General features: G+C 30.7%; 1 protein-coding gene across 2 annotated transcripts; it reads right to left on the bottom strand.

Annotated features, from left to right (window-relative positions):
• Nucleotides 1-500: 500 nt before the first annotated feature.
• LOC105202447 (RNA-binding protein 25) lies at nucleotides 501-16,242 on the bottom strand. Of its 2 annotated transcripts, none has more exons than XM_026136445.2 (12): nucleotides 16,055-16,242; nucleotides 14,055-14,194; nucleotides 13,060-13,384; nucleotides 11,276-11,470; nucleotides 11,093-11,208; nucleotides 5,830-6,035; nucleotides 4,557-5,217; nucleotides 3,833-4,253; nucleotides 1,496-1,717; nucleotides 1,247-1,419; nucleotides 910-1,056; nucleotides 501-826 (listed from the first exon to the last, which is right to left on the bottom strand). In XM_026136445.2, the coding sequence occupies exons 2-12, from the start codon at nucleotides 14,160-14,162 to the stop codon at nucleotides 734-736; spliced, it is 2,667 nt and encodes an 888-aa protein (XP_025992230.1). In that variant the 5' UTR covers nucleotides 14,163-14,194; nucleotides 16,055-16,242; the 3' UTR covers nucleotides 501-733. The 2 variants fall into 2 exon arrangements, with proteins under 2 accessions (XP_025992230.1, XP_011169280.1); XM_011170978.3 differs by having other exon boundaries at nucleotides 13,060-13,414.
• Between the last annotated feature and the right edge of the window lie 456 nt (nucleotides 16,243-16,698).

Raw genomic sequence — 16,698 nt, forward strand, 5'->3', positions numbered from 1 at the left:
TGATATTTCTATACACCCATTTTGAAAAATTAATCAGAAAGTTAAGCAATTAAAAGAAACATGGTACTCCCTAAACACTTAAAGGCAACTTAATTTTAACACGTTTTACTTGTCTTCGTTTCTTAATTTTTAAAAATGTTTTAGTTTTAAACAATGATTATATCTTAATGTTGAAACATAAAATTATTTTAACATTATCATATTATTTTTACATTATCATTTGTACTAAATATTAAATAATAGATAATAGAAAATAATAAATGTTTTTTAATTGTAATTGCCAATTATTAATATCATCTTCAAACAGCTTATACAGTTGAATTTTATATATATTTAATAAATGGAAATCTAACGTATAGAAACAATCATCATATACAATAATTAATAAATTTAACATTAAAATATTTATATATCAAAATACCAATCTAATTTCATAGGAATGTTATCATTTTTCATTGTCATTCGAAAACAGTTATTTATAAATTAAAGAACACACTAAATATTATAAATCGTAATTACAAGTTTATTTAACGCTATAATTACTACACATTTAGTACCACCTATTAATCGAGCAACTTTCGCCTTCATATTTATGAAGGGGGCAGACTTCTTATATAATAATATAATATTAAACTGTAAATAGGTAATATCTAAACATTTTCTTATGCTTAGCCGAAATAATTTTATGTGTAATATAAATCATGAGTTAATGAATTTACGGACAGTACTCGATTTACTTCACTAACCCCATCTTCTTAGCTTCCACTTCATAAATTAGTAACCTCCACATTTTGACTACAAATACTTCAGCTTCTTCATCCAATACCTAAAATCCATAATATATATTTTATAAAATTTGTCTATAAAATGCGAAAAGCATAAAAATAAAATGTTTCACGATGTAATTACCATCTGTACATCATCTAATATTCCCTGAGGAGAACTACCCGCCATTACTTTGCTACAAATAAAGTCCACAAGAGTAGGTTCTGGTTCGCCAATATATTCGATAATCTTTTTGTTGATCCAAGGTCTTATCCTCTTCTCCATCAAAGTCTAAAAAAGCCAAACATAAAACTATTAGATAAATTTAAATTTAAAAAATTATAATGATATAAAAAGTATAAACTAAATTAAGTTGAAATTATAAGTAAATGAATATATTAATAAAAAGTTTAAAATAAGAAGAAAAGTTTATTCCAAAAATTTTTTTTTAATTTGCTGAAAATATAAATAACATATTTACATTATCAATAAGTGCCCAATCGAGTTGATAACCAAACAACGCATTCTTATCGGTAGGTATTTTGTCTATGAGAGATTTTATGTGCTTTCGCTTTTCTTCTTGACTTTTCGTATTTTCTTCTTTTCCCGTTTTTGTGGCGTCTTCGGTTTTCTTTTTCTTCTCGTCTCCGTAATCTGAAAAGATATAGGTTCCAAGTATGTTAATTTTTCTCCATATAAATCTAGAACTAATAATAAAATTAAAATTTACCTAAAGGTACAAGTTTACGCTTTTTCGCGTTATTAGTGGCATCATCATCGTCATCGTTGTTGAATACATCTTTAACATCAATACGTCCTTTTTTCCGCGTTTGATTCGTCTGTTGTGAATTTGTATTAGCAGCGGTGTTAGGACTGACCGGAGTTTTACCACCTATACCGTGATCACTAGAACGATTACCTCCACTTCCCATAGCGAATGGAACAAAGTTACCTGTGTCAAATAAAAATGTAGTAGATGAAAAAATTTATATCAAAATATGATACATTATATAATACATTATATATTAATTCTAACAATATAAAATTATTAAAATTAAAATTGATATTCTTAACAACATTATACAGTGTGTCTCCGTATAAGTAGTTATTCCTTTTTATCTCGCAAACAAAGATAAAAAAGGGTAGCCACTTATGCGACCAAAACAGAGATAGACCTAACAAAAATAATATTAAATTGTTTGAACTGAGTTCTATTGTGAGCATAGTGGTCCCTCTAAAAAACTATCAATGTTAATGAACGAAAATGTCTAATTTTTTCACAGTAACGTGAATATTTTCAATATAATAATGTATTATTATATTGAATATCATTATATTGAGTAATATTTCTAAGATAAATGAACTTTAATTTTAACTTAACTTACTCTTTATCGTTTTCTAATTCTTAGAATTAAAAAAAGATAAAAAGTTAGTTTAAGGCTGTCTGCGTCACATTTCAAAGTATTACCAAAAATTTTTTAATTTTATAGATTATTCTATTTACGTTTAAATAAAATTTAAGTATATTTATTTTATTAGCTTAAAAATTATTTAATTTCTTGTTTGTTCTTGATTCTTGAATAAAATCAGGTTTTATAGTACTTATTTGAAAATTTGATGAGAAAGTAGCATTATGAATTTAATCAAAATTTTTATGTATATTAATAAAACTAATAAATATTCATGCAAAGGTTTATTCGAATCCACCTTTATTTAAATCCATCTGCTCGTTTAAAAATTATTTACCTAAAACTGCACCAAAATAGAATCATTTTTGCTGTATTAATCATCAAATCAAATTTTTCATTGTTTTTTCTTTGCAACAGATTTTAGGATCAAAATTAGAATATTCGCGACCACATTTTGTCGTTAATTAGAAAAAAAAAAGAATAAACCTAAAAAACCCTTAATTTTAAATTTTGATAACTTTTAGCTGATACAACTAATACATTCTTAAACTGAGATTTAAGTTAATCTACATTAAAATGATCATGAAAGTTCCTTTTAAGAAGTACATCACTGTACAATATAATAAAATTATATTACAAATTATACAAGTTTTATCCATTTAAAGTTTCATCAATGACAATCTCGGTATCGTTATATTGTCGTTGCGCAGATTGTACATGATAAAAAAACCGACTTTTGACGATTGACTAGTTATATGTTAATCACTAATGAGAGAATCGGTAGTTTGGTATATCGCAAGATAAAAAAAGAAAAAGTGGTAATCGCCCGCAAAATTTTAAACCGACAAAACTTTTATAATTTGTAAAATAATTTTGATAAAACATTTATCGTTGTACTTCTCAGAAAAATGCTACTTTTATTATATATTAATCAAAATATTCTCATTACTATGAAAAAGTTATGCTTTTCAGTTTTCTAATATACAGGATATTCCGTAAGATTGTAACAACGCTTGAAGATAACCTCAGATCATTTTAAAACAAAAATCCTAATACTAAAATGTCAAAATTATATAATTTTTAAATGTGTTTAAAATTAACAAATCAAACTGTCTGAAATTCGCACATTCAGGTACGACACATTGCAGAATGTATACAAAATGTATACAAAATCAATATGAAAAATAAAAATCATATTTAAGATTACCTTCACTACCGTATGATATACAATAGATCGTACTTAAGCGCGCACATTTTAAACAATTTAATTTGTCATCTTTAAATACTTAAACATTTTTAAACTATTGTAACTTGGACATTTTGGCAACAAGTTTCAGCTCAAAAATCTCAGGAATATATCCTAAAATATTATTACGGGCTTCACTCTAAATAATTTTTCTGAGTGATTATTATGCTCACAATAGAATTCTGTTTAAACTATTTAATTTAAAATTATTTTTGTTAAGTCTGCTTCTGATAGTTTACGAAATGAAAAGAGGCAGGCATTTGTTACATATACAGGGATACTCTGTACATGTATTTTAAACTTATACTTATACTTGTTATGAACGATTAAATTTAACAAGTCATATTTGTATGAAAATTGAAAGATAATTTGTACAAGTGTTATATTTATAGATAAGCCAAGTAACACTTACTACCGCTTGTCTTTTCTGGTTCACTGACAAGAGACATACGTGAATCTTCATCTAATGACGGTGGAATGGATTGAGCAGGTGTCGTAGCGGATTGATGTCCCGGTGATGGCCGTGCATCTTTGAGACTGTCTCGATCCATTTCCGTTAATCCCTCTTGATTCTCCTCACCATCACGATGATGATTCTGATGATGTCTATGATGTCGACGATGATGATGATGATGTCGCGGTGGCGTCCTGGACGGTGCTTCTGGTTGAGAAACATCGTCAAACTGCACACCGTCATCACTATCACTCTCTATTGGCTCGGTTTCTAACGGCGGCATTATTTCCTTGTCTTTCTTCGCCGCCTTATCATCCTCTTCGTCAATTATAGTTATTACTGGTTTAGGCTTATACTGTTCTTCCCTTTCGGCTTTCAACTAATGAAAAAAGAATCAAAGCATAAAAATAAAGATAAAAAAATTTTGTATGTATTTTTTTGTAATTATATCATTCGAGTCTACAGCATTGTGTGAAGTGATCGAACGTAATATTTTTTATTATAAAAAAGCACAAAATTAATTCTTATACGATACTGTAAAAATAAGCTTTTCCTAGTAAATGAACTTCTCAAACTCAGGTTCAAAGAGGAAAAAATTGCCAAAATAAAAATTTATTTGAATCTTAGAATTAATTCTATAATTATAAGTGTTTAGATACAGGATATCTAAACAGGAACCTACCCTTTCAAATTCCGCGGCAGGATCCGGATTAGAGGCATCAGCGTATAATTTGTCACGCAGACGCTGAAGCTCTTGGCGTTCAGCATAACGATCTCGCGAATCAGCTTCCGCTTCCAGTGCTCGTTCTTCGAGTCGACGAGACAATTCTTTACCCTTGTAATACTTGGAATCATCGCGATCATCATCGTAATCCTCGAGAAATTCTTTCAGACGTTTCGCCTCCCTTTCTCTGGCTTCGCGTTTCGCACGACGCTTCTCTGCTTCTTTCTCGTACTCCTTCTGTTTGCGTCGTTCGCGTGTCTCCCACGCTCTCAAACGTTCCTGATATGCCGCCTCCTTTTCCCTGGCTCGCCTTTCATTTTTCTTTCGCTCTTTTGCCTCCTCCTCTTCCTCCCTCTCACGCATAATCTCTCTTTCGCTCTTTCTCACCTCTTCCCGCTCTCGTTCCCTTTCTCGTTCTCTGTCTCTCTCCTTTTCTCTATCTCGCTCGCGTTCCCGTTCACGCTCCCTTTCACGATCTCGATCCCGCTCTCGCTCTCGTTCCCGCTCCCGTTCTCGTTCCCGTTCCCGTTCCCGTTCCCGCTCTCGATCTCTCTCGCGATCTCTGTCTCGATCCCGGTCTCGGTCATTTCTTAATCGATCTCTGTCACGTTCTTTAGATCTGAAAAATTCAAACATTTTATGAAGCAAAGAAAAAACTATACAAGAAAACAATCGAAGACAACGAAATCATTGGTGAATGTCCAAAGACGGCATCATACATCATAACTCGAATAAATATGTATAATATATTTAAACTGAACGGGATGTAGTGTATAGTAATAATGAAAGCAAATGGAACTGTATCAATCCCTATACGTCACCTAAAGAGATCTAAAGAGTTCCTTTGTTATTCCTATTAAATATTACAAATTTAAAAATTCGTATATATGGGATGTGTGGGCTCGAACTCGCAATCTGTCACAAGTACGTTGCTCTCGCATACGGAGCTACGCGACATCTCGAAAGCGAGCGACTTGTATTGACTTCCCAAATTCGATCCTCGAAGTTCATCCTATATAGCATACTTCTGCATTTAATTATACTTACTCCCAAAATGGGAATTCATAATCTGCGTGATAAAGTGCAAGATATGTATTCTTACAATTTAATAATTTAAAGTGCAATAATACACATTTGTATAGATTCCTATTTGTAAAAATATTTGATTTAATATGTTGTATATTCTACGTTCAAAGGTTTATCTACAAATGGGATCTAAATGTTACTTCACCTAGATCTAGATCGACGTTTATCTCTTCGAGTGCTATCACTACGACCTTTATGAGACGTAGGACTACCAGGGTCTCCATCTTGATCATCCTTGTTGGGGGCTTCATCGTCACGCTTATCGCGTCGCTCTTTTTCTCGCTTCTCGCGTTCCTCTTTTTCGACAGCTTCCTTCTTTCGCTTCACCTGGGCCTTCTCCTCCTCCTGCTTCTATAAAATACAAGAACGCAGGCACAGGTGAGACAAAGAGGTTGAAACAAGCATGTCGATCTGTGATAATGATGGAACCAAGGAACTAGCAATCGTATCTTCTTTATAAACGCAACAAAAAATACTATCATGTTTGTAAACGTTAGCAAATAAGAATATTTACAACCGTTATAAAAATGAAAACTCGTTATAATTACTAAACAAAACTTGAAACTAAAAATTCATGGATATCACACAATCTGTTAAATCAATTTTGCCAAAATGTATGTCAATTGTTGAGGGAATGTCTCTATTGCATTTTCAACAATCAACAGAAAAGTCGTGTACGTAAACAGAAAAAAGGATTCGCGTTTAAATCGTGTGAAAGGTATGTCACGTATTTATATACAGAACGATTACTAGTTGTATAAGCCTTAATCGTCTGACATAACGAATGTAGAGAGATGTTCATTTCAATATGGTATACTCACTCCACTGGAGTATGCTCGATCGGCAGCATCTTACGCGAGAAATCTCGTTTACATATCAATTACCTAAGTGCAGGTACAAATGTTTGGATACAGGCATAAGAGTTATCTTAAAGTTATCTAGCTTATAATGTAAGTACCTTAACGCTAATAACAGATGCATCGCAGAGGCCACCCAATGTACTTACAACATTGCAAATGTGCCTGTAAATTCGATAGTGTCTAAATCTATGGTAAAATCTAAGAGCTTGAAAGGGGTCTTGAGATTATTTAGACATTCTTGATCAATATTCAATAATTATTAGAAAGTATTATACCAATCGAAGGCGCAGTCATCACGAAGAAGGGTATCCCATCAAAACATCTTTTCACATTTGCCAAGAAACTGTCTCACACTGTCTGACAACATTTGTTTTCCTCTGGTAATGGTTACACGCGTTATGGCAGCCGATGCAGCAAACTGTTGAATATCAAATGCACAATAGTTTGCCCACCGTTATCGTCCCGTGTTATAAACGCAACGTCTTAGAAATAAATTAGTATGATTCATCTTTATTCGTTATACTACTATCCAAAAAATGGGTTACTGTTTGGAAAATTGATCCCGACGTTAATTATTGTGAGATTATTGTAATAAAATTAGAACGTTATCTACCCACACAAGATATATGTTTAGACATGTTTAGATATACGTTTATATTTAAATAACACAAATATTCTATAAAGAAGTATAATCTCTATTAAAATGTTACTCGTTACACAAAAATGCAATATATTTTTTCTCTTTCTAATATTCTTCCTATACATTAAGTAATATCGCTGCATTACTAGTATATTTGTTATTACTATTACGATCATAAAATTTGTGAAAAATGCTGTTTTTTTTAAATCTTTTATCTTTTCATCATTAACAGTGATATCATTCTATTGTTTTATAGTTTATCGTCTTCTCCGGTATGACACATGGAATGTAAGCTATCTCGTCCATACGGTAACCCATGATTTTAAGCTCTAACAAGGGTAGAATAACTCAGTGCATAAAAATAGATGCACATTGTGAGGAGAGAATAAACTGCTGAAATATGAAACGTAGTCAAAAAGGTATTTCTCAGATGGGCAGTTGACTAGCAAAAATACTACAAGAACCGAATGCTTGTGTTGGCTCATGGTTGTGGAGTTTACTCACGGTGTGAAGTTGACTTGGTCAGTCAGTGTGGTGGTACCGGAGAATGGAGGAGCGCGCACCTAGGTACTACATGTCTGATCGAGACGCTGACAGAAGCTGTTTACACAAAATAAAGACAACAACTGAACAGTCGCCATTTGGTGATGGACAAAATCAGTTTCATTGTGTGTAGCGCACAAAGAAAGTCTCCCGGCCCTAACAAATAGTCTATCCCAAAGATGTAAAAAGTGTGTCAGCGCCAAAATGTGTTTTATTCAAAATAATAATACGTTCCAATCCTAGGCTGTGTGCGTGAAAGCAACCTGAACAATGGCTTACCTACGTTCGATATGCAAATACTAGACTGCTAAGCATCAACGTGAATAATCAACGTAATATTCGTAAACGATTTGTGTTATTTGTATTATTTTGATATTTACAGGATTGGGAAAGTTACTTTGTAGAAATAACTGCTTCCTACACATTTTTTTTCTTTCAAAAAGTACATAACTAGTTACCGTTACAAGTTACTGACTCAAAAATACATGTTACAGTTATAATTACAGTTAAGTAACGAGCTTTCTTTTGTGTAAATTTTTGTAATATTTATGCTTATTTTAAATATAAGAATCTCTCTTACATTTTTCTAATATTAAATAATAAATTATTTATTATACTAAACATTCGGTTATATGTTGCGTTATTTTGTATATAATAAATCACAGTTATTTTAAAAACTTAAAATATTAAAAAATCAAAAATATTTAATATATGACCGAATGAATATAATTTATAAATTAATATTTATACTTCAGATATATTATCAAAATTATGGAATCAATATTTTTCAGCTAAAAAGCCAAATTCAAACTTTGTGATAAAATTAATGTAAATTAATAGTTCTTGTTTTAAAATCTCAACTTTAATATTTTTATGACAATTATTCTCGGAGATGATTTATCACTACATTCTGCTGAAAGTAGACCACATACCGACAAATAAGTAAAATATACAGAATAACTATAATTACCAAATTAGTTACTACTAGTTACGAAACAAAAGGAACCAAGTCAAGTTGCAGTCACATACAGAAAAAAATAAAGTTATTAAAAAAAAGTAACTTTAACTGTAACGTTACGAATTATTTCCCAACCCTGGATATTTAATATAGAATCAAATACGCGCATATGTCTTGTGTGAAAAAGTACGTATACGTAATGATTGACAAGAAACAAAAGATTTTCCTTAGATTTGAAGACGTTGAAGAATGATCAAAGCAAAATCTAAATAATCTTGAAAATTTTGAGTCAATCTAAAAAATCTTATTTACTCTAATTCTTTAAAATAAGAATATTTGATCATAAAATAATATAAATAAAAAAATGTTTTAGGAAAGATAATTGTTTTTATCACAACGTCTAATTCTTTTAAGCTATCCAAATTTATACACATTTTTATAACTTTGAATCTGAGGAAAATATGTGCTTTCTAGTAACCCCTTGTAGCAATAATATCCATTCCTATCCTCTAATGTAATTCTTATTTTAAATAAATATATATAGAATGTTTTGATACAAGCATATCGATAATTCATAGCAATTTGCAGCAATGTTATCTGATAAATTATTTTGATGTTAATGTATCTATTCATGATTGACAAAAATGATATGCTAAATCAAAAAATTAATACACCAAATAAAATAAATATTAAAATATATTCACAACTGTATTCAAATAAAAATTCTGCTTTATTATAAAGAAACATTTATAGCTGCTCAACAGATAGAAAGAACTCATTATTTCGGCGCATGATTTTGGCGCACATTAAAACACATTTTCGATATTAATTGCTAGCAGTTTAGCATGACATATACAGAAGTAGATAAAATTAGTACCAAATAAATCGTAAATGGTATCTATCTCTAAACGTCAAAAATATAATAGACGCAATGTAGCACAGATTTATATTTGCGACGAATCAGTAAAACAGAATACCAATAGAAACAAACTGATCAGCTACATGTCGCCAGCTTGTCGCGGAGAGCTACGAGTCTCCTTCTTAATGTATTGCGCATTTCTTTTTTTTTCATGTTTGGTTGTTTGGATTATACTCTGACTTACCGACGAGCCTGCAGCCGCCTGCGAAAATACGAGGGATGTGCTGTGATTGACTCCCTTCAGAGCCAATGAGTGAGTGAAAGGGTGGTCCCCATACACAGCATTCCTAGGCGTGTGCGTTTGCTGTGTGCGACGCACGCTGCCTGTTATTATAATTATAGCAACGAGTCACGGCTCTAATTGTTCAGAGCTAATATAGCACACACGCACTTTACCAAAATACTTAAAAGCTACGACTTTCGAATACTCATAATCCTCTCTTGTATACGTATATCCAAATACATTCTTTTACATTTTAAGTGTACACAAAGAGAGACAGAGAGAGAGAGAAAGAGAGTCTAATTACCAGCGTCTGCGATAGAATGTGTATTGCGATTGGACACTTTCAATATTCATATTACAACAAAATATTATCAATTTATGTCTTCATTTTACCGTTCAGATCATATAAATGTTACGCTAATGTAATTCGTGTCCAACCGCAACATATATTCGAGGTAGATACTAACGGCAATTCATCAAGAAACATTAAAAGATGAGTTCTTTCTTTCGTGTGTAGCACGAATTCATAGATTTACATCGTTGTTATACTGCTGTTGTTATACCTCTGATTTCATCTAAATTAATAAAATGTAGCAATGTTTTTTTTTTTTTGTTTACATTCAATACTCTCAAACTTTGCAAAAAATTTACGCAAATTATATTCGAGCGGCGTCATTAACATACTCAAACGTCATAAAATTATGAATGACCGAACCGACAGATGCGTAAAAAAATTAACATGTGAAAAAAGCAACAATAATACAAAGTATTACAAACATATATTTGATATTCTGAAAATAAAAGGTAAAAAAGTATTTTCCAAAGTTTTATATCAAGATGACAAAAAGAGAAAGATACAAAAAGATAGAAAATAAGAACAATATAAATACTCGGAGAAAAATACACGGATACATATTATATATTATCGCTAATAAATGAATAATACGATTAAATCACAGATCATTATCTGACCTTGCTGTATCTGAAATGCATTATTTTATCCCGTTAAATTTCCATTATTTTGCAGTAATGAGATCAAAAAGATATGTTTATAATGCTTCGTAGACCGAATGTTACACATAGATAACATCAATCTCTTCATATTACACCGATAAAAAAAATTTCCAGCATATTTTTTACGAGAAATAAAAATTCCGGCTATTGCATTTAACGCGACGATTTTTTTGTGATCACAAAAAGAAAAAAAAAGCAAGTCTGACATTAAGAAAAAAAGATTTAGAAGTATTTGTAATAATAATAATTACCTTCATGACCTCCCTGAATTTGCCAATTTCCCGAGTAATCAAGTCTCTTTTACTCTCTTCTATTTCAGCATCATCCAGGTTTAATGATTTAGCTACCATTTTTGTCTGGTGTTCCTCTGCGATAAGTAACAGTAAGACACGGGTCCCATAAAAATAAGATTCAATAATCATGTAAGTAATTACCTGGAGCAACCTGAGCCATTTCTAGATCCACAGCATGCTCTGCTATAATTTGATTGATGCGAGCGAGCGCATCAGCATCAACTACTCTCATGCCTTCGTCCATATAATCTTCACCCTCTTCGCCATCAACTCCTTCTCCGGGTGCTTCGTCCTGTAGAGGTGACTGACCTCCTTTAAGTTTCTTCCTTCGTTCAGCTATAAAATAAAGCGTCGTAATTTATTTCATCCAAATCTCAATCTTAGTATTTACTTTTGTCGAAAATTCAAAATATTAAGAAGTAACACGTTAGCATTATCATTTTTTTTTTTTTTTTTTTCGATAATCGTTACTTATTGATTTTCGTTTGTAGAGGTAATGATAATGCTGTTACATTTTTACAGTAACATTAATGAGTTCAACGCTATTTTTATCGCTTTAGTTCTGTATTATGTTTATATCTATTCAATAAATATGTAAACCTCTTCAGTGTGCAAATATATATAGTAAATGGCGTGCTAGATCTAAGATTATGCGCACTAAATGCAATTATAAATTTTACTTATTTTTATATTTTATAATATATTTTAAATATTGAAAAATAATTAAAAATATACTTTATACTTTAGATTGTATTCAGATGATGGGAAAATCTATAATACATATGCAGGATGTTTATTACTAGACCTAAAATTTTCAGAGAATTTATTTTTAATTTTTAAAAATCCATGATTTTTAAGGATAAAAATTAAATTCTCTAAAAATTTCAAATTTTCACGGTTTTCATGAAATTATATCGATATTTAGAGACATTTTAAGGATTTTACTTTTAAATTTCAATTTTATTTTTTTCTGGAAAAATTGGTTTCATTAATCATTTGTTCTTAATAAAGCAAAATCCATTTAGCAATAAATACGGCATACACATCCACGTACTTTTTCTTGCAAACCGCGAGTTTTTATTTAAAAAAATTAGCGATAATAGAAGACAACGTTCTAAATTGACGTTGCGTGTTTAATGATCTTTATAGCAAATTTTTCATTTCCAGTAAGCTAGGTCCATGCACTGACAGATCGTTAGATACATATTTCTTTTTAGTCATTCTCAAATTTTAATATTCAAAACTCAAGTGGCTTTTCTTTGTAATCGTACGCTTAAGAAATATTAAAAGATAAAATTAAATAAATTTATTTCAAAACTATATTTAAAAAATCTCTAGCCTTAGCTGGAATTTTAAATTAAACTTTTGGAAAATCCAGGAATTCTAAAAGAATTATTTTACCAAATTTGAATAAACACCCTAACATGTAATGTGAAGAGACTAAATTTTCTATCCTGGAAACGATAACTAAAATGAATTCATCAAGAACCCTCATCAACAATCAGACATTAATATGAAAATAAATAGTAAGAATAAAAGTGCAAAATATAAAGAAATTAAATCGCTTTCTTCATTGAAAATTTGATAGTGGAGAGCGATAAAATGTAATATCCATAATAATTCTTTGTTGAAAAGCAAGAATAATTTGAGTCATCAAAATATAAGTTATAAAATGTCAGTGAGAAGAGCGTCAAAAATAGTAAATGTCCAAATATTTAAATAGTTATTAGATATAGTTAGAAACTTACAAATTTTTATATCCAACATACTTTTTAATGTAAAAGTAACGAAAAAAGTAACGGTAGTGGTAAACGTGTTACTTTTTAAAATTCATAACAAATAACGATAATGAATTAACTTTTACAAAAAATAATTGTAATGGTAACTTTTATGAAGTGACGTTTCCAATCTCTCTGAAAACTCACCTTTAAATTGGTCCAGGACTACCTTGGCTTTAGCGTCCACTTTGACAACGAGCTTTTTCGTGCCTATTTCCATGTCATGAAGTAATCGGACTGCTCTGAGGCCCGCGTCAGGACCCGCGTATTCACAAAAGCCGAACGCTTGTACTCTCTTCCAAGAAAGAACGTGTCCACAAGCGCCCAGAATATGTCGTATCATCACGTCGGGCGCTCTGTCCATTATATTACCAATGAATACCGTGACAGGTGGGCCGGACTCTCTCTCGCGCCTCCGATTATTATCGTGGCGATTCTGATTGCGCGAGTAACGTACTGCCGGCGCGGATGTCTGCATCGTAGATACGGGTGATGGAATCATCTATGTTTTATAAATGGTAGGATTCTTAATTATGCACATATCTACTCATGCACTCCATTTCCCCTCCCTCTCTAATAGCATGATTAAATCATATTTTTACTTCAATCAAGCATCGTTTTATGAAATATTGAGTACCATTTTTCTCTGCGTATCACATGCATTAAATAAATTTAAAAAAAAGATAACTTTTCCTTCTATATGTACAAAACTATTTACAAATACATTTAAAGCTTATTTTCGTGTATACTTGAAACAAATCTATGATGCAATTATCTATGATAAATTATTATTATTAATACATTATGTGTATGTATATATAATATATATATATATATATAAAATCATTCTACAGCAATATAAGTGACATGTGTATACATACTTTACATGTAAAATAATAAAAAATAATATGTATTAATCAATGCTACTTTCATTATATAATGTGTATGTGTTATAAATTGTGTTACAAAATTACAATTAAAAAAAAAAACTTTCAGCGATTAATTTACTATCAAGCAAAACCAAAAGTTAAAAAAAATACACATAAATTATTATAATTCATGTGCAAACAAATGTAATGTGCTTTACAGGTAAACAATATCAAGACACATCTATCATGCTCGAACATGACAAATTTACTTACGTGGGCCATAGGCATGACTCCTCCTAAAATTGGTGGAGGTGCACTAACCATATATGGCATAGGTGGCATCCCTGGGATACCCATTGGTGGCTGGCCAGGATAAGACATTGTGGCAAATTGATACTGTGGCGAGGAACACTCTGCAACAATAAGTTGCACAAATATTGACTAAACTAAACAAGTAGAGAATTAATTTTATTTTATAAATGATTGATTAATTAATAAACTCGTAATAATCACAAATGTAATAATTATAAAATAACAATTTGCTGTTATTGTATGTGTAAATTATTATTATGTAGACAAATTAATTTTTGCAGTTAACTTACATCCTATCTTTTTATAGTTTTGATAATTATGAAAAGATAGAAAATAAGTTAAATCAAGATTAAAGTTATTTCACATTGATGTAAATAGATTCAAATTATCCGAGTTTAATACTTTGAGACGTGATCCAATGTGACAAAATTAAATATACCAAAAAAAGAAGAATTATATCTTAATGCCTTAATAACAAGTACCAAATTGTCGAGTTTATACAATATCAATTTTATACAGGAAAATATTATTGGATATAAAATGCAGCTCTTATGTCTATGTCCACCAATAGATTAACTTCGATAAGTTTAACTTACTCTTTATCTTCTTCAAATTTTTAAAATTAAAAAGATAAAAAATTGGCTAAATCGAGATCAACATTAATCTGCATTAGTGGAAATGGATATTAAAAGTAAAACAATATTATAATACAAATTTAATTCCTACTTGTACTTATGGAAAATATGAGAAACTGCAAGACCAAATAAAATAAAGGAGAAAAACAAATATTTTTTTTACTTTGTGAAGTTAAAGAAAAAACAAATAAAAAACCAGTTTCTTCACAAAAAACTTTTTTATTTAATACTGAAAAAAGATATAAAATTTTTTTTCATACTCATGATTAAAATTGATATGATTAAATTTGATATCTCCATTATTTCAATATTAATTACTTTTTTTTGTATTTATAATTTCAAATCAAGACAGAAATATACTTACACTGTTACATAATGAGTTTATAACTTCTTTTTGTTAATCAATAATAAAAAATTTTGTATATGTCTCTTATCTTGTATATGTCTGTATCTTTTTATTCTTGTTAATTCAAAAATTCTTAGTGATTAAATAAATACAAAAGAGATACGTTTGTTTAAATAATATAAACTGTAAATTAAGTTTTCACTTCAATGATTCACAGTAACCTCTTCTCAATCATTACGCATTTTGATTGTTTACAGCTATCTTTATAGAAATCTTTTAAATAAATGCAAATACTGAATTCTAGAACAATAATAAGGCATTCAAATGTCAAAAGAAAATACATATTCGAGTAAAAGACATTCAGAACTGATTGTGAATAAAAAACAGATTCTCTTTCTTATCAAATTTTTTTTTACTCCAAGTTCCTAATTTTGTTCAGTCATTTTCATCTCTATGCGAAACACATTTACAGTGATCACACTATTTTTTTATTCATAAAGATACATAATAAAGATACATAAAAGTATTCGAATAAAAATAAAGGTACAGATTCAGTGTACTACACACGGAAGTGATTAATTTATGAATAGGACTCGTCAAAGAAGCGCGATAATTGAATAAAACCTCTGTCTCTCTCTCAAACACATTCTGTTTCTCTTTCTCTCTCTATATATATATATCTCTCTCTCTCCTTCCCTCTCTATTTCTTTCTTTCCCCACCCCTCTTAACGCTCTCTCTATTCATCTGTACCTCAGTCATTTATAGTTTATTCAGTGTGCGCTTGTGATGTCGAATTAATTTCACAAAATCAAACGAAACCATATGGCTCGGCGAAAGAAATCGGCGTAGCCGGCGATAATCGATGCATAATGAAAGCGTGCCTCTGTCGCCAACACATTCGCAAACGTCCAACGGAGACGTCAATGATAATGGATTTTAACCACCAAACCAGCACGGAGATCGTTGCGGTCATACTCACATAGTGGGCTCGTAGACGGAGGTTACAGGTTATCACATTAGAAATCTACGTGTCATTTCGAAAATTTGTTGGATCGGGACGCGAATTTTCGGTCGGAAACGCGGCAAAATACCACTTCGACTTTCAGCTCAATTTAATACACGATACAACTGCGGCCGATCACACCACGGTGTATGCGCATCGTGTTGAGTTGCTTCGATACGACATTTGCTACACGTCGCCACCATAAAGCCCGAGCACAGAGCTTTTGCATAGTTGCAAACAGTATGCATAAAGAAATTGATTGGTCCATTTTCTTATGTATGTCCTATTGGACCAATCAATTTCCTTATACACACTGTTATGCAGCAAATGACTGCTTTGACCTATACGCGGACAAATCAGTTGGCAACATTGAATTCAAATTGGACAATTTGAATTAACTGCCGCTAACGCCCAATCCGGTTGTAACATTTTCTACAAACATTAATATTTTTTATTTTATTGGGTAAATTTATTATTTTTTTCAAATGAGTAATTTTCAAATTTTTATTTAATTATGAAATATAGATTGCGTTCAGCAGACTGAACAGTTGAGTGGACGCTCGCTGTTATTCCGTTTGTTTTCTGTTCCTGAACTCTCTAAATAAGTGTATACTTAAAAT

Source organism: Solenopsis invicta, chromosome 10, assembly GCF_016802725.1.
Source record: "Solenopsis invicta isolate M01_SB chromosome 10, UNIL_Sinv_3.0, whole genome shotgun sequence".
Lineage (NCBI taxonomy): Eukaryota > Metazoa > Arthropoda > Insecta > Hymenoptera > Formicidae > Solenopsis > Solenopsis invicta.